General features: G+C 40.3%; 1 protein-coding gene across 5 annotated transcripts in view; it reads right to left on the reverse strand.

The window, feature by feature from the left end:
* The window catches only part of slc36a4 (solute carrier family 36 member 4), a 411562-nt gene that overhangs the window by 373649 nt on the left and 12932 nt on the right, over positions 1 to 24981 (reverse strand). For all 5 annotated transcript variants that reach the window (XM_055637281.1, XM_055637283.1, XM_055637280.1 and 2 more), the window contains exons 3-7: positions 22647 to 22737; positions 21940 to 22028; positions 18811 to 18906; positions 16686 to 16770; positions 4874 to 5110 (exon numbers count right to left, since the gene is read on the reverse strand). In XM_055637281.1, coding sequence (XP_055493256.1) covers positions 4874 to 5110; positions 16686 to 16770; positions 18811 to 18906; positions 21940 to 22028; positions 22647 to 22737 — 598 coding nt within the window. The remainder of the gene's footprint in view (positions 1 to 4873; positions 5111 to 16685; positions 16771 to 18810; positions 18907 to 21939; positions 22029 to 22646; positions 22738 to 24981) is intronic.

Here is a 24981-nt window from a genome sequence, read left to right on the forward strand (position 1 = left end):
ATCCTGACGAGAGGGCTTGAACAGCGGACTGTCGGCAACGGCAGGTGCGGAGGGTTCAGCCCCGACCACGGGATAACAAAGGAGGAAGATGGCTGAACCTTATTGCCTTGCACCACGGTGAGGAATGTGGATTCCACTGTGGTGGATGTTTATGTTAAATTTTATATGGCTCAATTGTGTATTGTTGTTTTTCTCACTTAGTATGGCTGTTTGTTAACTCAAATTTCACTGTACCTTAATTAATACATAACAATTAAATGTAATCTTGAATCTTGAAATGGTTAATGTAATTAAGGCATACTAGCTGTTGGCTGAAACATATTTTCCCATCAAGCAATGGGCTGATTGCTCAAATTACAAAATGAAAGGAAATATATAGATCCACATGTTGAAGAATACTGCCCCTTGATGAAAGGCAATGGATAAATGAGCAGCTCTAGAAGGATAGATCATAATAGTGCAACCAAATCTATGAAGATAATTAGGAAAATTAATGTTTGCTATAACATAAATCCAGATGTTGAGCAACTTACAAGACATTATTCCATAAACAATTCTAGCTTTTCAAGGGGAACAGCAGCCTGGAGGTTTGAACACACTTATAACTAAAACTGAGGGAACAGCAATAAAAGCAAGCAACTAAATGACAACAAAACCCAACTTGACATTTATTAACACTCGGGTATCAAAACAGTTTTAAATCTACATATTGGAAGGAGAAGGGAGGTGAACTTTATTGCAATATTTAAAACTGTTCTTTCCATGTTAATGAATGATGGCAGCACAATTGACAAATTAATGCAATTCTGCTACTTTCCATGCCCACTCATATTCTATGATATATGTTCACAAACTCAGACAGCAAATGTCAATCAACAGTTGAACCAAACGATGGATCATTAATTAACCCACATTATGCCCTTGTCTGACATTTACACACAAACTATCCTTAAGGTGATCGCCCATGAATATAAAACACAGAGACATGAAGATCCCATCGTTACTTTACAGCGTTGGGTTCGATCCCGACTAGGGGTGCTGTCTGTACGGAATTTGTACCTTCTCCCCGTGACCGCATGGGTTTTCTCAGAGAACTTCAGTTTCCTCACACACTCCAAAGAGGTACAGGTTTGTAGGTTAATTGGCTTGGTGTATGTGTAAAATTGTCCCCAGTGTGTGTAGGATAGTGTTAATGTGCGGAGATCACTGGTCAGTGCGGACTCAGTGGTCCAATGCGCCTGCTTCTGCGCTGTATCTCCAAACTAAACCTTAATTATAAACGACGACACCAAAAAGGCATTTAATCATCTTTGGACTGGACAATTTCCCATTTTAATGATTTCATAACTAGCAATTTAATGTCAGCACCTATTGCAGAAATGTGGAGGAATGTGACTGGCCGTGCAATTTATTTTGCTTTATTTCTACTATTTAAATCTAATCATTCCAGGATCAAAATAACAGGGTTCTAAATAACTATAAAGATTGGTCTCTTGGCAGCTGGGAGATAAATCTAGCAATTTTAATGAAGCCAAAAAACTAATTTCTGTCCAGCAAAAAAAATTGGGGTTCTGGATTTCAATGAAGAAGCTTCGCTTTCTTGTAATTTTTATGACTAACAATTAAAATGGGTATGGGAATGCCAGAAATGATTTCAATCAAAAATAATTGCAGTTTTAAAATGTATCCACCTTGTGTGGATCTAAAAGTTTTGAAAATAACCTCAGAGCGACACCAGGGAAAGAAAGATGGGAGGGGCTGAATCAAATTCCAAATCATTTTCAGTTATCCCATGCTCTCAATATTTTTTATACTATCTGTTACCTCAGTATACCACATAAACAATCGCACAACTGAATAAAAATACTATCTACTTTAATAAAGTTTTCCAACTAAAAACTAAAAGATGGCAATTTAAAATAAAATATTACAATTACAATTTTTATTGCTTTATGACAAGCACACACCTCAAAAGTCAGGTCAAGTCAACTTTGTCACACACACACATACAAGATGTGTAGTGAAATGAAAGTGGCAATGCCTGCGGATTGTGCAAAACAACAGAGCAGAACCAGTATTTACATTTTAGAAAAAAAAACACAAAGGTAAATTAGTCCCTGGTGAGATTTGAGTTTACAATCCTGATGGCCTGTGGGAAGAAACTCCATCTTCATCCTCTCTGTTTTTGCAGCGTGACAGTGGAGGCGCTTGCCTGACCATAGCAGCTGGAACAGTCCGTTACTGGGGTTGGTAGGGGTCCTTCATGATCTTGATGGCTCTGGATCTGCACCTCCTGGTGTAAAGGTCCTGCAGGGGGGTGAGTGTAGTTCGCATAATGCGCAGAGCCTTCCTGTCCTGGGCAGAGCTGTTGCCAAACCAGATCGAGATGTTTTCCGGTCAGGGTACTTTCTACAGCCCCAGAGTAGAAGGATTGAAGGATCCTCAGAGACTGAATTTCCTCAACTGCCTGAGGTGGTAAAGGCACTGCCTTGCCTTTCTCGCCAGTGCGGCAGTGTGTGTTGTCCATATCAGATCCTCTGTGACGTGGACTCCCAAGTATTTAAAGCTGCTCACCTATCCACATTAGCCCCATTTATCTCCAGTGGCGTGTACGTCCTCGGTTGTTGAGCCCTTCTAAAGTCCACAATCAGCTCCTTAGTTTTAGTGACATTTAAGAGGAGGCTGTTGGCCTGACACCAGAGTGCCAGATCAGCCTACCTCCTCCCGGTAGGCTTTCTCATCATTATAGGAGATCAGGCCCACCACCACAGTTTCATCAGCAAACTTGATGATGGAGTTGGAGCTAAACCTGGCCACACAGTCATGCGTGTACAGGGAGTACAGTAGGAGGTTAAGGACGCAACCCTGGGGGGATCCTGTGTCAGGGTGAGGGGGTTGGAGGTATGTCTCCCCATCTTGGCCACCTGGGGTCTGGCAGTGAGAGGCCAAGATGGGGAGACCTACCTCCAGCCCCCCACGATTACTTCACCGCCCTTCGCAGTCTGTAGGACTCTACCATGTAGTCATCCATGTTGCCGCGTGCCAGGCCGGAGTGGTAAGCAGCGGTGCGAGCATTCTAGGCAACGCGAATGGATCCATCCACTCAGGGTTTTTGGTTAGGAACGATGCTAACCCTTACAATGGGGACGATGTCATCGGCTATTCTTGGAATGAAGTCCGTGACCGCTTCCGCGAACTCACTGACATCTCTGGAACTTGATTGGGACATATTCCAGTCGACATCGCTCAGTGCATCTTGCGGCATGGCCTCTGAATGGTCAGACCACCGCTTCCCGTACTGTCCTCAGTTTATACTCTGACAGCAGGAAAATGGCGGCGTGGTCAGATTTTCCAAAAGATGGAAAAAAAACATCTTGCAGCCTTTCCTGAATGGCATGTAGCAGTGGTCCAAAGTTCTTTCACCCCCCCCCGGTGTGATGTGTTGGGTGAAGCTAGGCATGACCTTTTTGAGATTGGCCTTATTAAAATCTCCAGCCACCACCATAGCTTCTTCAGGATGCTTGTTCTGATGTCGACATAACACATCGTGTAGGACCAATAGTGGCACGTTGGTGTCCACATGTGGTGGAATGTAGACTGCTGTGATGATCACTGAGCTGGGGAAGGTACTTCAGGTTTGTCGAGCAGGAACGAGAAAGCGTCTTAACATTCCTAGGGTTGCACCAGTTATTGTTTGTCATGAAGCAAACTCCTCCACCCTTTGATTTCCCGGATTCTTCCATAATGTCCGCACGGAAAACAGTGAAGGACTCGGTTGGGCAAATTACTTGATCCGGCACCAGCTGGATCAGCCCATGTATCGTTAGACAGAAGATGTTGCAGTCTCTTATGTCCCGCTGGAATCTAATCCTCGACCCGAGGTCATCCATCTTGTTCTCCAGGGACTGGATGTTAGCCAGAAGGATGCAGGGCAGAGGCGGACAGAAGGCTTGAGCTCTTAGCCTATTCCGAATCTCCCCCCCCCCCCCACCCCACCACTTTCCTCAATGTTTTCTCCGACTTTTTCCCGGAGCCGTGCTCCCATTGCTGTTGCCGTGGCGCTCTTGTGATCTCTGCCGGCCACGTTGGATCGGTGAGTAAAGTGTCTAAAAAGTCATGGGTTACAATAAAGTTTAGCTTTAAAAGTGTTTTCCGGTCGTACATGGTTAGTGCTAATGTGTTAAAATAAAACTAGCTGCCCTCTCAAATACGCTGCATTTAAAAGCAGCATGTAAGCCTTTCTCATTTAGTTGAGTTTTGCACCATCTGTCACACTAGACTTGCAAGTACAGCACATATTCTACAGAATATTACAAGGGCTAATGGGTTCAGTTGCAAGAACTACTAACGTAACTATTTTACATTCTTGTGAGCAGAGTAGATTAAAGTTATTTGCTGTTTGAAATGATTTATTAAGACGATAGGAAAAAAAAGAGAATTTCCTTTTAAATAGAAGTGACAAAGAGTAGCAAAAATTTAGACCAGTTGTTCAGGAATGATGTTAGGAAGCATTGTTTCAGACAATGGATTGTGGAAATCGGGACCACAAACTGCCGAAAATTTAAAACGCAACCGGGAGATTTTGCAGTCCAAAGAATAAGAAATCACGGGAAGTAAATTAAATGCAGTTGTGTCGTGATTTAAATTTGATGGCACTGATCGATCCAATCCGACCGAGTTCCTCAGGAAACAAAAGTCTCCCAGCACACGTCAAAAAAATGGAGAGGGCAAGTTTGCATAATCTGTTTTAGAGAATTACAATCCATAACATTTTAATACGTGGCTCGGAGTTGCTTACAATCCAAAACATTCTAGTGAGTGGCTAAAAACATAAAACACATGTGGAGAAACTTTTCTTGCTTGAATGACTTACCCTAATAATATACTGGTAGATGATAACTAGACTGACAGCCATTGAAAGATTCGCCATGAAAGAAAATACTGCAAGGTACTTTAGATCACGAATAAACACAAAGCAGATCAAAAAAGGAAGCAAGCTGAGCATGTAAATCCTTGCATCAATGTTCCAGTCTTCATTATGGTCCTGCATGTTTCTGGTCATATTTAGGTCACTGTAACTTGTATGATTCCTCATGAAACCTTCCACCAGCTGTAGAAATAAAACAATAGCCCCATTAACCTCTCACATCACGTCTCGTGTGAACACAGTAACCAAAACTAATAGATAATATAAGTCATTATTGAACATCTAAAGTAAAGCCCAACAAGGTATAAAAAGCTTAAACAATTAAATTTAAAATGATCAGCAAAACAGTCAAAAGCCTTATAAAATGATGAAAATTTAAAAAAAAGCAATTTGAAATGAACGACGAACATGTTCGCAAGAAATATTTGCAGTGCAAAAAAAAACAATGCACCTGTAAGCTTAATGACCTTTTTCATTTAATTCCAAATTGTCCAATAAATAAATAAATACTTCATAAAGTAATTTGAATCTAGAAAGTTACAAGATTCATTTGATAACTACAGGTTGAATACCAATTTTCCAGTACTGTCAGTTCCACAGCCGTTCTGGATGATCTGTTTTTCTGGACCAAAAGAGGTCACGTGATAATGAAATGACAATAAGCCCGTGGCCCGCGAATGACAGCGACTATAATGCACCACGGGGTGCCAGAAACTTAAACAAAACAAATATAAAATGTGAACTGAATGTGAATGAGATGGACTGGCAATTAATTCTAAAAAGGGTTGACGGTGGATATGAGATGGAAGACATTTAAAGACTGCATGGATGAACTACAAAAATTGTTCATCCCAGTTTGGCAAAAGAATAAATCAGGGAAGGTAGTACATCCGTGGATAACAAGGGAAATCAGGGATAGTATCAAAGCGAAGGATGATGCGTACAAATTAGCCAGAAAAAGCAGCATACCAGAGGACTGGGAGAAATTCAGAGACCAGCAGAGGAGGACAAAGGGCTTAATTAGGAAAGGAAAAATAGATTATGATAGAAAACTGCCAGAGAACATAAAAACTGACTGCAAATTTTTTTATAGATATGTGAAAAGAAAGAGATTAGTTAAAACAAATGTAGGTCCCTTGCAGTCAGAAACAGGTGAGTTGTTCATGGGGAACAAGGATATGGCGGACCAATTGAATAACTACTTTGGTTCCGTCTTCACTAAGGAAGACATAAATAATCTGCCGGAAATAGCAGGGGACCGCGGGTCAAAGGAGTTGGAGGAATGGAGTGAAATCCAGGTTAGTCGGTAAGTGGTGTTGGGTAAATTGAATGGATTAAAGGCCGATAAATCCCCAGGGCCAGATAGGCTGCATCCCAGAGTACTTAAGGAAGTAGCTCCAGAAATAGTGGATGCATTAGTAATAATCTTTCAAAACTCTTTAGATTCTGGAGTAGTTCCTGAGGATTGGCGGGTAGCAAACGTAACCCCACTTTTTTAAGGGAGGGAGAGAGAAAACGGGGAATTACAGACCAGTTAGTCAAACATCGGTAGTGGGGAAACTGCTAGAGTCAGTTATTAAAGATGGGATAGCAGCACATTTGGAAAGTGGTGAAATCATTGGACAAAGTCAGCATGGATTTACGAAAGGTAAATCATGTCTATGACAAATCTTATAGAATTTTTCGAGGATGTAACTAGTAGCGTGGATAGGGGAGAACCAGTGGATGTGGTGTATCTGGACTTCCAGAAGGCTTTCGACAAGGTCCCGCATAAGAGATTAGTATACAAACTTAAAGCACACGGCATTGGGGGTTCAGTATTGATGTGGATAGAGAACTGGCTGGCAAACAGGAAGCAAAGAGTAGGAGTAAACGGGTCCTTTTCACAATGGCGGCAGTGACTAGTGGGGTGTACCGCAAGGCTCAATGCTGGGACCCCAGCTATTTACAATATATATTAAAGATCCGGATGAGGGAATTGAAGGCAATATCTCCAAGTTTGCGGATGACACTAAGCTGGGGGGCAGTGTTAGCTGTGAGGAGGATGCTAGGAGACTGCAAGGTGACTTGGATAGGCTGGGTGAGTGGGCAAATGTTTGGCAGTTGCAGTATAATATGGATAAATGTGAGGTTATCCATTTTGGTGGCAAAAACAGGAAAGCAGACTATTATCTAAATGGTGGCCGATTAGGAAAAGGGGAGATGCAGCGAGACCTGGGTGTCATGGTACACCAGTCACTGAAAGTAGGCATGCAGGTGCCGCAGGCAGTGAAGAAAGCGAATGGTATGTTAGCTTTCATAGCAAAAAGATTTGAGTGTAGGAGCAGGGAGGTTCTACTGCAGTTGTACAGGGTCTTGGTGAGACCACACCTGGAGTATTGCGTACAGTTTTGGTCTCCAAATCTGAGGAAGGACATTATTGCCATAGAGGGAATGCAGAGAAGGTTCACCATCCTGGGATGGCAGGACTGTCTTATGAAGAAAGACTGGATAGACTTGGTTTATACTCTCTAGAATTTAGGAGATTGAGAGGGGATCTTATAGAAACTTACAAAATTCTTAAGGGGTTGGACAGGCTAGATGCAGGAAGATTGTTCCCGATGTTGGGGAAGTCCAGGACAAGGGGTCACAGATTAAGGATAAGGGGGAAATCCTTTAAAACCGAGATGAGAAAAACTTTTTTCACACAGAGTGGTGAAACTCTGGAACTCTCTGCCACAGAGGGTAGTTGAGGCCAGTTCATTGGCTATATTTAAGAGGGAGTTAGATGTGGCCCTTGTGGCTAAAGGGATCAGAGGGTATGGAGAGAAGGCAGGTACGGGATACCGAGTTGGATGATCAGCCATGATCATATTGAATGGCGGTGCAGGCTCGAAGGGCCGAATGGCCTCCGCCTGCACCTAATTTCTATGTTTCTATGAATGGAATGACCTGCCAAACCATCCCCGGCTGTTTAGAGTACTGGCTTCCGACCACACTCCCGAATCACAAGGCGCACCAGCGAGCCCTTCTTCACCCACCCCACCACCGCTCCCCCAATCCAAAACCCCCTCCTCCCCTCTTCTCCCACAGAGTTCCAACATACTCCACATTGGAATCGACAGCAGGTAAGAGGACTGGGAGTCCCGCAGCAACAGCGCGCGTTCAGCCGGTGGGAGCACGCGGAAAAAAAAGCGCTGAACCCAGGGACCACAACGTGAGCTGCAACAACAGCTGTGTAAACCAGTGCAGACTGGCTCATTGGTGCAGACCAGCAGCATTTACGCTAAGTTTTCAAGTGAAATGACACACTGTGCTGGAGCCGACTGGATCAGACTAAGGGTCCCGATGTCATCAATCCATGTTTTCCCGAGATCTTGACCCGCTGTTTTTCACCAGCGTGTTGTGAACTTTTGGTGAGTGAAGAAAGGCTCTTTGGTACGCATTGCAAGTCGGGAGTGGCGTCGGAAACTGGGGCTCTAAACGGCCGGCAGTGGGAGCCAGGGATGGGTCAGCAGGTCCTTGTGCTATATCCGACAACTGCTATAAGGGTGTCATTAAAACTAGGGTTTATTTATTGTCTGCAAAACAGTTCGGAGAGAAGATTGAGAACACAGTTGATTCTTTCACGTCAGAGAAACACGACCGGAAAGAGCGTTCGCCACTCCCAATGCCATCGGAATTTCAATGAGCTCTTGTAATTTTGTCTGGATTATGGGAGTGAGCGAATCATCAGTTGCCGGAAAAATCCATATTCAACCTGTACTAAAAACTTGAGTATGGATTTAACTAAGACAAATCTAAGCATTAGTTGAAACCAAACCAAAAAATCACCCACCAACCTTGGTACAAAGAAGTTTTGTATTTTATTGCAGTCAGTTAAAGACCAATTCTATTTCCAATCATTCAAGTCAAGTCGACTTTATTTGTCACATACACATACAAGATGTTCAGCGAAGTGAAAGTGGCAATGCTTGCGAGATTGTGCAATACAACAGAACAGAACTAGTATTTACATTTTTTTTTTAAATAGTAATTACGCCCTGGTGAGATCAGTTTACAGTCCTGATGGCCTGTGGGAAGAAACTCCGTCTAATCCTGTTTTCGCAACGTGACAGCGGAGGCTCTTGCCTAACCATAGCAGCTGGGGTGGAAGAGGTCCTTCATGATCTTGGCTCTGGATCTGAATCTCCTGGTGTATAGGTCCTGCAGGGGGGTGAGTGTAGTTCCCATGGTGCATTCGGCCGAACGCACTACTCTCTGCAGAGCCTTCCTGTCCTGGACAGAGCTGTTGCCAAACCAGATCGAGGTTTCCGGTCAGGATGCTTTCTACTGCATCAGAGTCAGTTCTTTACAAGTTTGAAAGCTGCATTTATGACTTCAAACCTGTACTGGCACCATCCCCCAAATCTTTCTCCACTACATTGACGACTGCATTGGGGCTGCCTCCTGTACCCATGCAGAATTCATTGATTTCAATAACTTTACCACTAACTTCCACCCTGTCCTCAAATTTACTTGGACATCTATAAACTCTCTCCCCGTTATAAATGTCTGACTCCATCACAAGGGACTGACGTCTACTCCAAACCTACCAACTCTTACAGTTATCTGGACTGCCCCTCCTCCCTTCCTTCTTCGTGCAAAGATACCTTCCCTTACTCTCAATTTCTCCATCTCTGCTGCAGATGCTCCCAAGATGAGCCTAACCATTCTAGGACACCCTCTTTCTTTAGTAAATGTGAGTTTTCCCCCTGCAGTTATAGATGGACCTCCTCTGTGTCTTGTAGTTCCGCTCTCACTCCCCCCACCTAAGATGGAACAAGGATAGAGGTCCCCTGGTCTTCACCTTTCAACCCACCAGCTCCTCATCCAAAAGGGATCCAAACGATCCCACCACCAGTCACTTCTTCCCATCAGCACCCTTTCCCGCCTTCGGCAGAGACCACTCTTTCCACAACTCCTTGGTTCACCCATCCCTTCCCATCTAAACCACCTCTTTCCCACGTACTTTCCCCTGCAACCACAGAAGATATAACAGCTCTGTCTATCAATTACCCCCATTGCCAGTATTTATCTATCACTTACTGGGCTTTGTCTTGCCCCACGTCTTTCAGCTTTCTTCCCTCCCCCTGCACACAACTAGCCTGAAGAAGGGGCCTGACCTGCAAAGTCACTTATCCATATTGGTCTGCTTTTGTCCTGAGTCTCATTCAGTGATGTATCACGAGTACTTTAGCACATTTAGGCATAGATACTGCAGTAAACTGAAATTTTAATGTTATTACCCATTCAGAAGCACTAAAGGTTGCAATTAATATTCTGCACACTACACAAAAGAATGATCTGCACTTAAAAACTCAATCAATATAGTTGTTAGCCAAGCTTCATGGAAGCTTTTATTCTCATTTTTCATTTCTCCTCTTGGATTTTGAAACTTTTTTTAAAATGCTATTTACCATTCACCTATTTTAGTATCTCTCTCCTGCTCATCCAAGCAGCCTTATTAAACTTGTGTCTAGCGTGGAAGCTTCCTCAAACAAAGCTTTTAAAACCAGGGACAATGTTCCGGGCACATGAATTGCCATATTTCCCGGCAATGAAGGCGCTATATTTTACCCTAAAATAAGGCCCAAAAATGTACCTGCGTCTTAGAGGCTAAAGGTTAGATTGTTAGCTAAGAAAGATAGGCTTGGCTATCCCTCAGTACAACGGCTGTAAAAGGACAGCACTGCTGGGGAGGAGAGTTCCTTCCACAGCGTGTGGGGATTGTGGCCCAGGTTGGCACGGCTGGGCCGCTGGGGGTAAAGTTGTGGGGAGGGCAGGAGCGTTGAGAAGGAGGGGGTCGGGGAGGATCTCAAAGATGAACAAAAAACTGAGCATGATGTCCTAATCCCAGAGTTTTTAATCAGAAAGTAAGTTGGAAGAGGCCACTGTGATTGAAACACAAAGTTCAGTCAGTACAAACAAAGAAACAGATTCCTCTGGTCAAAGTCAGGGTACTAAAACAGAGCCAAACAAGCCAATAGTTGAGACAACACCTAATGCTGTTACACCTGTTACTGTTAGACGATAAACCAGTAGTCAGATTAGGTTTGTAAGTTAAGTAACTCACTGTATAAGCAAAACAAAAATGTGTAGATGTAAAATAAATATTATGTTTATCATTAAGATTTCATAAATACTAGTTTAAATCATGTATCACAACAACAAAATTGTAACCGAGTACTTGGATTTAATACTTAAAAAAGGAGAGCAGTGTAATGTATTCATACATATTCATGTATATGTTAATGAGTTGGTGTTCAATATAAGCAGGGAATGTTAGGTAATAAATTTCTCTCTCCTGATCCAGGCAACCTGCGTGCAAGTTGTTATTTATTCTACCGTCCGGAATATAACATGTAATCTTCATCCTGCGCATCACTATTGATGAACAGATCTATAAATTAAAGATAGACAGAAAATGATGGAGTAACTCAGCAGGACAGGCAGCACATCTGGATAGAAAGAATGGGTGATGTTTTGTGTGGAGACCCTTATTCAGATTCCAGAAAAATGAATGTCTTGATCTGTGTGTATGTTAGATGGGCACCATGAAACCGCATGAATTATGAGTGAAGCAATATGAAATGGAAAATATCAACAAATGTAACAGCTTTTCAAACCATGTATAATCATTAACATCATAAAATACAATGTCTCAAAAATAATTTAATACATAGCCTCTTATAGAAACCCTGCAGTCACATATATTTCAGTACAATTACAAAAGATTAAAGTACAATAAACGGACTGGAAAGATCCCAGATTCATCTGACAAAGATCTTATGATATTAAAAGTATCTCTAGATATTAAAAGTAACTATATTTTCATTAAATACTAAATTGTACAAGCTATCTCTTGTGCTTATTGCACAATAAAATTAAAACCAGGAGCTAGCTATATTCTGAAACCCAAGAAGTAGCTTGTATAATTTAGTATTTAATGAAGCTAGAGTTATCCGTAGCGCTGAAAACTCATTTCATAACACAAACATTGTATTTATTTTTACATAAGGAATATTTGTACAACTGGTGGGGAAATCTACCCAAACTCTTGTAATATTGCAGGATATCAAAATCATGTCATCTTTAAATCAAGTGGTTTTATGGTGGCAGGGTTAAAAGGAATGAGGAAATGAAATTCACTATCTACTGCGATCCATTCCATCCTCACTGTTTGTTAGACACATAGACAATAGGCGCAGGAATAGACCATTCGGCCCTTTGAGCCAGCACCACCATTCATGGCTGATCATCCACAATCAGTACCCCGTTCCTGCCTTCTCCCCATATCATTTGATTCCGCTAGCACTAAGAGCTCTATCCAACTCTTTTGAACGCATCCAGTGAATCAGCCTCCATTGCCTTCTGCGGCAGAGAATTGCACAAATTCACAACTCTCTGTGTGAAACAGTTTTTCCTCATCTCAGTTGTAAATGGCCTACCTCTTATTCTTAAACTGTGGCCCCAGGTTCTATCCACACCCCCCCCCCCACCAACATAGGGGAACGTTTTTTGCACCTAGTGTGTCCAATCCCTTAAAAATGTTATATGTTTCCATAAGATTCCCTCTCATCCTTCCAAATGCCAGTGAATACAAGCCCAGTTGCTCCATTCTTTCATCATATGGCAGTCCTACCAACCCAGGAATTAACCCAGTGAACCTATGCTGCACTCCCTCAATAGAATGTCCTTCCTCAAATTAGTTATTGTTCAAAGGCAACCTTAAAGCAATTTGGGGGGAGAAATAGGGGAAGATAATATATAGCACCCTCCATAATGTTTGGGACAAAGACCCATAATTTAGTTATTTGCCTCTGTATTCCACAATTTAAGATTTGTAATAGAAAAAAAAAATCACATGTGGTTCAAATGCACTTTGTCAGATTTTAATAAAGGCCATTTTTACACATTTTGGTTTCACCAAGTAGAAATTACATCAGTGTTGTTACATAGTCCCCCCCATGTCAGGGCACCATAATGTTTGGGATACAGCAATGTTATATAAATGAAAGTAGTCATGTTTAGTATTTTGTTGCATATCCTTTGCATGTAATAACTGCTTTAAGTCTGCGATTCACGGACATCACCATTGCTGGGTGTCTTCTCTGATGATGCTCTGCCAGGCCTGTATTGCCGCCATCGTTGGCTTATGCTTGTTTTGGGGGCTAGTCCCCTTCAGTTCCTCTTCAGCATATACAAGGCATGCTCAATTGGGTTCAGATCGGGTGATTGACTTGGCCACTCAAGAATTGGCCATTTTTTAGCTTTGGAAAAACTCATTTGTTGCTTTAGCAGTATGTTTGGAATTATTGCCTTGCAGTAGAATGAACCGCCTGCCAATGAGTTTTGAAACATTTGTTTGAACTCGAGCAGATAAGATATGTCTATACACTTCAGAATTCATTATGCTACTACCATCAGCAGTTGTATCATCAATGAAGATAAGTGAGCCAGTACCTTCAGCAGCCATACATGCCCAGGCCATAACACCCCCACCACCGTGTTTCACAGATGAGGTGGTATGCTTTGGATCTTGGGCAGTCCCTTCTCTCCTCCATACTTTGCTCTTGCCATCACTCTGATATAAGTTACCCTTCGTCTCATCTGTCCACAAAACCTTTTTCCTGAACTGTGGTTGCTCTTTTAAGTACTTCTTAGCAAACTGTAACCTAGCCATCTTATTTCTGAAGCGAACCTGGGGTTTACATCTTGCAGTGTAGCCTCTGTATTTCTGTTCATGCAGTCTTCTGCGGACAGTGGTCATTGTCAAATCCACACCCGAATCCTGAAGAGGGTTTCTGATCTGTCGGATAGGTGTTTGGGGATTTTTTTCTTTATTCTAGATAGAATTCTTCTGTCATCAGTTGTGAAGGTCTTCTTCGGCCTGCCAGTCCCTTTGCGATTAGTAAGTTCGCCTGTGCTCTCTTCTTCTTAATGATGTTCCAAACAGTTGATTTTGGTTAACCTAAGGTTTGGCTGATGTCTCTAACAGTTTTATTCTTGTTTCTCTGTCTCATAATGGCTTCTTTGGCTTTTATTGGCACAACTTTGGTCCTCAAGTTGATAAACAGCAATAAAAGTTTCCAAAGGTGATGTAAATACTAGAGGAAAGACTAGGTGCGGAGAGCTCTCTTTTACCTGCATTAAAGAGGCAATTAAACACACCTGAGCAATTACAAACACCCATGAAGCCATGTGTCCCAAACATTATGGTGTCCTGAAATGGGGAGGACTATGTATAAACACAGCTGTAATTTCTACATGGTGAAACCAAAATGTATAAAAATGGCCTTAATTAAAATCTGACAATGTGCACTTTAACCACATGTGATTTTTTTTTTCTATTACACATCTCAAATAGTGGAGTACAGGCAAATACATAAATGATGGGTCTTTGTCCCAAACATTATGGAGAGCACTGTAATTAAAATTCTCTGCAAAAAAATAAATATTACAGATGTCTACACACAGAGAGTGGTGAATCTCTGGAACTCTCTGCCGCAGAGGGTAGTCGAGGCCAGTTCATTGGCTATATTTAAGAGGGAGTTAGATGTGGCCCTTGTGGCTAAGGGGATCAGAGGGTATGGAGAGAAGGCAGGTACGGGATACTGAGTTGGATGATCAGCCATGATCATATTGAATGACGGTGCAGGCTCGAAGGGCCGAATGGCCTACTCCTGCACCTAATTTCCATGTTTCTATGTCTATATCTCAGGACTATTATTAATGAGGAAGAACCAGATTCTAGATTATGGAGCATACTTTAATTTTCAAAGTGGACTATTGGATTTAGAATGGAAAAATTGCTACATAAATAGCTAAAATACTCAGGTTTATTTCAATAGAAATGCACGTGGAATAAAGTAGTTAAGTTATTGTAGTAATGGGAACACTGTAATATAAGCATCCAAGAATTTCTAACGGAATTCTTATACGTTTCAAACTTCTGCATGTTTCAGGTATTTGGGATAAAGTATAGGAGGGGCATCAAAATCCACTTTAGTTCATCAGCAAGAGATTTCAAGATATCAGCTAAATAATTCTCACAGCTCATTGGCCACTGATGTTCTTATAATAATCTCACTTAAGCATTCATCAGTTGCTAAATCACTGAAGCTTCTATCTGCAAATCGACATTAAATGATAAAAAAACCCATTGAAGATCATCTTTAGGCAAATTGGTACAATTTCCTCATTCCAGTAATGCACCCAAATCAGTCTGACTACCACCCTCATCATCAGTGGAACAGTTAGTCCATTCCTGCTCTAGCTAGGTGTTTCAGCAATTAAATTCAGACCTTAAATGGCCAAAACAAACACGCTTTTTATGCCTGTTTTGCATGCAGTTAGATAGCTTTGATTTTCAGCGCCTCACTCCTGTATCAATACCTCGTCCCTCGATTCCCCAAAAAGAAAATCTATCTGCAACGGTCCTAACAGCCCTCTACAACCGAGACTTCCAAAGATGTGTTACACTTTAGGGTGAAGAAATGTCTTTTGACTGAATCCTGAATGGACAACCCTTTACCTGGAACCAATTTTCCTTTGCCCCATATGTCATAGCCAAGGAAACATCTTCTTTATTTTCCTTAACATGAGAATTAGGTCCAGACTGCTGAATCTCTCTACATAGCGCAATTACAATGCCCAGAGTTAAACAGATGCACCTGCATTGGTCTGCCTTTATTGCAAATAGTTATTTTCTTAGGGAAGGAGACCAGATCCATACATAATATTCCAGTTGCAATATCACTAGGGCACCATATAAATCAGCAACATGTATCTTTACCCTTTTACTCAAATCCTCTTGTAATATAGAAGTCAGCACTGAGAAATTATATTTCTAATTGTGCCTGCAAATGAAGTTTTACTGATTCAGGTTTAAGGACCTCCAGATTCCTCTGGATTTGAACACTTTTCAACTTCTCACCATTTTAAGCTACTTTCTTCTCAAAATGGATGACTTTCAATTTTTCCCACATCATATTTCTTCTTCCCGTGTCAAGCTATTTCAACTATTCTTTAAAAAAAATAAAACTTATAGGAAGTATCACCAGCACAGCTTATACAGCATAGCATCTTCAACATTTCAGGCACATTATTTGCTTAATACTTAAAATGAATCCAAAATTTAACTGGAAGAGATGTTTGAGAGTTTTTTGTTTTAATTTGATTAAAAACAATTCTGTAATTTACTTATGAGGAAAGAAACTGCTGTGTATGTAATGGAAATTGTGTTACCTGCCTCCAAGTTAAAGGGGTAGGAGTGTGGTGAATGTAATAGAAATGGTGTTATCTGCGTCCAAGTTTAAGGGGGAGGAGTGTTAGGTATGACATATAATTAAGATATGTGATGTCTTGAGCAAGGGTACGCATGCGCGGGAGAGACTCAAGGTGGCGTCCTGGAATAAAGAAGCTTGTTAATTTTACTCCCATGTCAGAGTATTAATTAAAGCCGTTCCAAGCAACAAATACACAACAGAAACCCATTAAAAACTGGGGTTTTTTAGAAAAAACCCATGATACATAAAGAGAGGGTGCAATTATTTTTGTTAACGATAACCCAGTCTCCTGTTATTATTACACTCTTCTTTTGAATTGTCTGCTTATAACATTCACCTTATAGCATTATATTAAACTGAAATAACTGACGGAGATACTCAAGACAGAGAGGGAATTTTTTTTTTCATTTGGCCAGAACAAAAGTAACCACATTACATTAGTGACTCACCTGTTTCATGTTGGCAGCAAGGAAAACAAAATAAACCGAGCAAAATCCAAGTTGTGTAATGATGAGGAAAAACTCCACAGTTACCCTAAAGGGAAAGTTACATCAAGATCAAACTAATAAATACTGAAAATATTTGTTATTCTACTTTTTTTTTAAATGACAATTTATATGGCACACATGTGGTATCAGTCACAACCTAAAAACAGTGTAAAATAGCTTATAACTAGGATGATTGAACTGTGATGTATCATTGGGGAGGAAAACTAGCAATTTGGATATAGCTTTCCTCCACAAATATAATTCAGATAATTTACAAATATAATGTTGGATGAGCAATAAATTAGAAAGTCACTGAACGATGTTTCATGCCTTTCATCAAATAATGCTATGGGATGTTCTACTTCCACCCTCTACGGTATTTAGAGATGGTCAACAAATGTTGAAGTTGTATAGATCCTGTAAATGAATAAGAGCCTCACTCTGTTGGTGACAATTCCAACAGTGCTGTTTAACTGCACTAAAGTGTGTACTCAAGTATCAAATCCACAACCTGCCTTCTTAGAGTAAGAATTTCTCAGTGCCAAATGAATACATGGATAATCGTTAAATGAAATTCATTTGGGAAATTATTTTGGAGTAGATTGGGAAGCTTGAATGGAGATGGGTTACAGGAGAATATCGACACATGCCTAAACACATACGTTTGTTTAGTAAAATGGTGGCAAAATTACCAAGATGTACAGACTAAGTATGGTAAATAGACATCACATCTGGAGAAGAGGGAAACATTTCCATATATGAAAAGAAATCTGGCAAAAGATGTTTCACATCAAGTAATCAGCCAAGTATGACAAAGTCCAACTCATCTGCAACTCAATTTTTAAGCGCATCCCTACAAAATCTTCATACAATTCTTCAAACAAAGTGGTAGGCAACTTATTCACAAAGCTTCTAATAGAACTTTACATTTATCATTTGCTAATAAGGAATTCCTTCACAAACCTACCATTTAGCTAACACTACCTTCCAACAATATAAAATACAATAAGACCATGACAAATAGAATGCAGAATAGTGCAGCACAGCACAGGAACAGACTCTTCAATAGCCACATCTGCACTAGCTTTGATGCCAAAATAATTAATCCCATCTGTTGGCACATGCTCCATATCCCTATTTCCTGCCTGTTTGTGTGTGTCACAATGCCTTTGAAACACTCCTAGTGTATCTGTTTCTATCACCTCTCCTGACAGCACATCTCAGGCACCTATCACACTTTGCAAAACAAAATGTGTCTTGCAAGCTTACTTTAAATTTTCCCCCACTCACCTTAAACCCTTTCCCAATGGTATTTGATATTTTCACCCTGTGGGAAAAGACATTCATTTCATATATTTCTATCAAGACATCCCTCAGCCTCTGACTTTCCAGAGAAAATGATTCTTCTTTGTCTAGCCTCTCCTTATATCTAATCATCTCCATCCAGGCAACACCCTTTCTCCACCACTTGATAAGATTGTGACATCTGATTGTAGTTGCATAGAATCAGGTGAAAGATGGGAAAGGAAACCACTTCCTAATTACTGGCTACCATTGGCAGTCAATGATTTAGTGCTCTTCCATGTTGAACAACATTTGGAAACACAAAAATAGCAAGAGCACAGAAGGTACTCTGTTTGTGGGACCAAGAATGGCTTGTTAATGCCACCACTGACCAAATCCTCTATTACAAATCTTCCAGATTATATTTGTGCTAGGTAAATCTAACACAAGGGATAAACCTACTTGCCTAAACCTACTCATCCTCACCAATATATCTGTGGATGAGACAGTCTTTCACAATAGCATTGACAACAATAACCAGTCCAGCTCCTCACCATGTTATGTGCAATTACTAATGTGCTAAATGATCGCAGGACAGATTTGGCAGCTCAAAATTGTCCATAAATGAGGCACACGATTCCATAAGCAGCAGCAGGACTGTGTATTACCATGATCTGTAATATCATTGCTTGGCACACATTTAACTTTTTTATTACTATTAAGACAGGGGATCAAATGGCTTTGTGCATTTTTTATGTGGAAAGTTAAAATCAGTATTCTCCAATGATATTGCCAGTTTTACCTTCCAAATGGAGCTTTGCTTCGAAGACAAGGGAATGGTCCATGCTCCATTGCGAATGTAACTGTATCACCATAACTCAGGCCGTGCTTTTTAAATCTGTTCACAAACAAATGCCAAAGTAGTGAGATTGTCATAATGTAAAGAATGTATTTCTAAAACTGACAGGTACATGGATAGGAAAGGTTTACAAGGTAGGAGTTTCTCTACTAACATAGGCAACTCATTCTCCTCCCCAGCTAATCTCTGCTGTGGGGTTCCACAAGGTTCCATCCTTGGCCCCATTCTCTTCTCCCTGTATATGCTCCCCTTAGGCCAAGTCATTGAAAGGCACGGCATTTCCTTCCATTGCTACGCAGACGATACCCAACTCTATCTCCCCCTGAAGCCCAAAAAACAATCTAATCTGTTTAACCTTACCCACTGCCTCGAGGATATAAAGTGTTGGATGGCCCAGAACTTCCTCCAACTAAACGAGAGTAAGTCTGAGGTCATCCTTCTCGGCCCCTCGGACTCAATCAAAATGATAGCAGGCAGCCTTGGAAGCCTTACCCCGCTACTCAAAAACCTTGGCGTGATATTTGACTCAGCACTGAAATTTGACAAACAAATCAATGCCGTGGTAAAAGCTAGCTTCTTTCAGCTTCAGACGATAGCTAAAATAAAAAGAATTCCTCCAGTTTGATGACCTGGAAAAGATCATCCACACATTCATCTCCTCCCGCCTAGATTACTGCAACTCCCTTTACACTGGCATCAGCCAATCTTCCCTGTCCCCCCTGCAACTGGTCCAAAACGCCGCAACGAGACTCCTGACGGGCACCCGAAAAAGGGACCACATCACCCCGATCCTGGCCTCTCTCCACTGGCTCCCTGTGCGGTTCCGTATAAACTTCAAGATACTCCTCCATGAAGCTCAGGGGCGACCGTGCCTTTGCTTGTTGCAGCGCCTACTGTGGAACAGCATCCCCTTTCCCATCAGAACTGCCCCCTCCATCGACTCTTTTAAGTCAAGACTAAAGATTTATCTATACTCCCAAGCTTTTCCTGACGTCCTCTGAGTGAGGGCTACATGTATATATGTATGTAGTCTGTTTTGTTGTGCTATTCTTATAACAAATGTACTTTGGCCGTCGAGAGTTGTTTTTTAAATGTGCTATATAAATAAATGCGACTTGACTTGACTTGACAAGGATATGGACAAATGTAGGCAAATGCTACGTGATTAGGTAGATAATAACTTGGTCAGCATAGACAAGTTAAGACAAAGGGCCTGTTTCTGTGCTTTATGACTATTTCAATATGACAATATTATTGCACTCAAAAGTTTAGTGGTTTTTCTTCACAAGAATGAAAACTGATTCACTTTGGCTACAGTCAAACTGAACTGCAATCAACACAAATTGATTGTCAAGTATAATTTCCATTCCAACAAAGCAAACAGGAGTTGTATTTAAATAAAACAAATACATTTAGTCCCATGTCTCTTTTTTCCTGTGTTCATTTAGCTGCTTGGGTTACAAAGTTTGGTATATTGCTAAAATATAGATATCTCCGATTTATTCCAGCACAAAGGTTGAAAATTTACATCATGGAGCATACAACGAATAGTTTATTCCTAACTGACGACCAAGTAGTTGTACAATATTCAAAATTAGATACAGTGGCTCTATTGAATTTTGACTGCTTACTATGGCATGATATGGGAAGAGAAGCTGACATTTTCTATTACAAATATAAAACATATTTGGAGTACCCATCCACAAACTTCACCAAAAAATATCTGAGAAGACACTTTTTTGAAAATAGCAAAATACATTTATTTTCCTCCAAAAATGTAGAATCGCAAGAAAACCACAAGATCAATTCTTCCTTGATAAACTGTCCATTAACAGTGGGGGAACAATAAAAGGGCAAAAATTGTTTAAATGTCAAAAACCTAGAGAGGACAAGGCTGCATTGCAGTTGAAAAGAACAAAAAGCTGAGGTTTCGAGAAGAATTCTGAAGTAAAACACGTTAAGATGCAGAGAAAAGGCACCAGGTTAGCAGATAACATAAGGAAAAGACTGAGGCAAGTTACTCTTGTTATCCACTAAATATTTCCAGCATTTCCTTCTACATCTATCCCTCTTCATTTAATATTCTGAAGGGAGAGTTCCCTCAAGCTAACTCTTCCTTTTACTAATACTCACCCCACCTACTACAGTACATCACTGTGCAACTGAATTTCCTATACTACAATACTCCAACTTGCTCCTTCCAAGATTACAGGTCCCAAACATTCCTGTATTACTTCAAATTTAGTGTAACACATTCACAGATCAGAATGTGCACTAAACAATGAAGAGTTAAATACAAACTGGGTGGCTAGTTTGCAGAACATCCAGTGAATCTGTTTCCAGTTGCCTGTCACTTTACTTCTCTCAGCCATTCGCTCCAACCTTTGCCTTCAGCCTCTTAAGCTGTTCCAATGAATTCCAAATTATAATTCGAGACAGAACTAGGTCTGATTGAACATAATAGTCTGACTCGGCTCTTTCAACCTTGAGAAATGCAGCATTTGTATTGCACATTTCTACCATTCAAAAATATGTACCCTTCACCCAGATAGTAATTTCAGAGAGTCTCTTATTTATGCAGGTGGCATAGTGGTACAACTGGTAGAGTTGTTGTCTCACAGCTCCAGCGACCTGGGTTCAATCCTGACCTCCAGTGCTCTACGGGGCAAGCACAACTTCTCAGTGGCCTCACAGCTCTCTCCCAGGTGCTTACATTTAGTTCCACATCCCAAAGACACACAGCCGAGTAGATTAATTGGTTAACTACTAGTTAGTGCTGGACCCTGTGGGACAGAGAAGGGGAGAAGGAGAATGATGGTGAAGTTGATGAGAATGAGAGAAGAAAATGTTAGCAGGGAAAAATCAACATAGGAATGGGATTACTCTTTGAGCTTGCAAGGACGCAATGGTGAAGGCGAATAATTGCTAGAGGGCAGTCACTCACTACCAGTTAAGCACCACTACGAGCTAGCAGCTTCTTGGCAGCACAAGAAAACTTCAAAAATAAATTAAATGTAGTATCTAAACTAAAGAGGAACATTTGATAGTATCCCAAATAAAAGAAGGTTTTACCTTTGGCAGAAGTGATGGCTACAGCGTACTACAATATGCATACAATGAATAGCCACTACTCCCATAATAACCAGACTGATTGGTCCCAGCTGAAAAACAAGTTGTAAATTCACCAATTAATATATTTCCATGATCATCGTACAGTAAGTTGTATAATAGTTTATTGTTTTAATTAAATAATTCCATATTATGGATTTAAAGAGTCAAATAGCCCAGTTCTCAAATTCAACAGTAAAGAACATTTGACTTTCTGAAGCCATGAGACAATTAAAAAAAGTGAATCTTTTTTTAAAAGGTGGAATGGCCATCTCTATCAACTGGACATTGTTTAACAAGTCTTGCATTCTAAATATGGAATAATCATTTAAATAATTTCATCTTTAAACACAAATTCCTAGTGCGTTAATATTTGGTTAAAGTTTACTGGAACTGTGAAAAGCTGGTGCACAGTAAGCATTCAGCTTGCACCTTTGAATCTTGGAGCCACTTAGACTGGATTCATCACCTTTTAAAAGACTAAATTCAAAATAATTACTGGGATGAAAATGCTACAAGTAGCTTAGAAAGTGTAAAAGAGTTTGCAAATATTATTAACATGGTTGAAAACATTTAAATACAAACAATATAATTAAAATGAAAATGAGAAATAATTATTTACCTAATCTTTCAAAAATATTTTTCTTTAGATAATAAATAGTCGATCTTACCATCAGCCCTGCATTTTTGATTGCAAGAGGTAAACCAAGCAGACCAGTTCCAATATTTCCCTTTAACAAATGAATTAATGTTTGTGTGAACCTGCAATAACAGAACATACACAAAAACAAAATAATTGACCATCTTTTATTTTAATATACCGGCTATTTGACATTTGGGTGACATTTGAATTAAGTTTGCAGTTTGCTGATTTAATTAAAGGAGGGCCTGGGCAAGGAGTTGTACCGGTTGATATTGTACAGGTTACAGGAGACAAGAAGGAAAAAAAACAGTAGTGAGCAGGTCAATGCAGACTCAGAGACAAATAACTAACAATGACTGTTTACAAAATGTCATTCATGGCTTCACATTACTTAATTGCAAAGAATTACCTTTAATTTTAAAGCGAGATTAGGACAAAGCCAGCCAAAACACAAAGCAGCACAATTCTGAAGTTTCTTTTAAAATAAGTTATTGGAACTAATCAATACTATTATTAATGCAAGTTAAAATATTGCAAAAAATGTAACAACATTGTCAAATACCACCATGATGCAGAACATAACAATAAATGTAACAAACCTAACAAAATGCCATGCACTACTGCAGCTGTTGTGCTGACAATCATACATAGTAGTGAATTATTAAATTACACATAATTAGCTCTAACTTGGACTCTGGGCCTAACTCACCAGGCAATGTACAAGTTCATCAGAACTGTTCATAGTTTACTTTCAAATCCTGTCAGGGTTTGCTCACAAACAAGCCCATTGTCTTTAATAATACAAAAGAAACAGATCTGTGGAGATTGATGCAAAACTTTTTTTTCTGATTTCCCCAATTTACTGTACCGATTAGAATTTGTATAATGTATGTCAAAGAGCAGAATTATGAAATATAATGAGGTCAAAAAATTAACAATTTTAATTTACAGCAATTATGGAGTGGACAAAACAGATTCAACATGCAAACTATTATCTGATGTGGTCCAGAGGTTCCCCTTGCTTCAGGATCAGGACCCTTTGTCAGACTCAGAATGTGAAGAAGGGTCTTGACCTAAAACATCACCTATCCATGTTCTCCAGCGATGCTGCCTCACCCGCTAAGTTACTCCAGCATTTTGTGTCTATCTTCGGTTTGAACTAGCATCTGCAGTTCCTTCCTACACGTAAAGTTATTCGACAATGATCTTAAAAAAAGATTTTATCTTTGCCCTAAACAAAAATAACTTGCACCACATATCCTAATAAAAAGACTTCTTAAACAACTCCCAACTACATTCTGGCATGACACTTCACAAGCAGGTCATAACATGCACTTGCAATATTTTCTTTGAACATCTGTTTTTTTTTGCTTTTTTTTTTTTTTTTTTTTAAATCTCCTTTATTCATTGCTAGAAACAGGAAAATACTTCCAAACACAGTAAGGCGATTTCCTACATCTGACAACATACAGAGGAGGTGGAAAAGCCAGCACTTTGAAAGACTCATCATCAAACCTGTGCAGACCAACTGGCTTTTGCAGGATCTTCAACCTCTCACTACAATGGTCCAAGGGCCTCACAAACTTTAAACAAACATCCATCATACTGGTGCCCAAAAATAGTAAAGTGACATGCCTCAATGACTACTAACCAGTGGCACTTATGTCTATTGTGTTGTAGTGCTTTGAAAGGTTATTGACAATGCACACCAACACCTGCCTTGGTAAGGACCTGGGCCCACTACAATTCATCTAGTGCCATAACAAATCAGTAGCCAATGCGATCTCACTGGCTCTCCACCCTGCACTGGCCCACTTGGATAAGAACACATACATCAGGCTGTTGTTCATCAGCTACAACTCTATGTTCAACACCATTATCCCCTCTAAACTTATCATCAAACTCAGGGAACTGGGTCTTTGCTCGTCATTATAAAATTGGTACTTTGACTTTCTTATCTGCAGACCTCAAATCAGTAGGAATTGGCAACAACACCTCCCAATGCTGACCATTGGCACAAGGGCACCTCAAGGCTATGTGCTCAGAACTCTGCTCTACTTTCTTTATACCGCGACTGTATAGCCAGTCACAATTCCAAAGCCATTTTTAAATTTGCCAATAATACTACTGGATAATGACGAGTCAAAGTACTGGAGGGAGATCAATCATTTAATTGAATGATGCCAGAACAACAATCTCATTCTTAATGCGAGCAAAACCATGGAGCTGATTATTGACTTTAGGGGGGAAAGACTAGGATTCATGAACACGTTTTCATTGGCAAGACAGCGGTGGAGAGTGTCAACAGCTTCAAATTATTGGACGTTAAAAAAGCTAATCTACATCTTTACTTATTCAGAAAT

This window comes from Leucoraja erinacea, chromosome 6 (assembly GCF_028641065.1).
Source record: "Leucoraja erinacea ecotype New England chromosome 6, Leri_hhj_1, whole genome shotgun sequence".
NCBI classification, from domain to species: Eukaryota; Metazoa; Chordata; class Chondrichthyes; order Rajiformes; family Rajidae; genus Leucoraja; species Leucoraja erinaceus.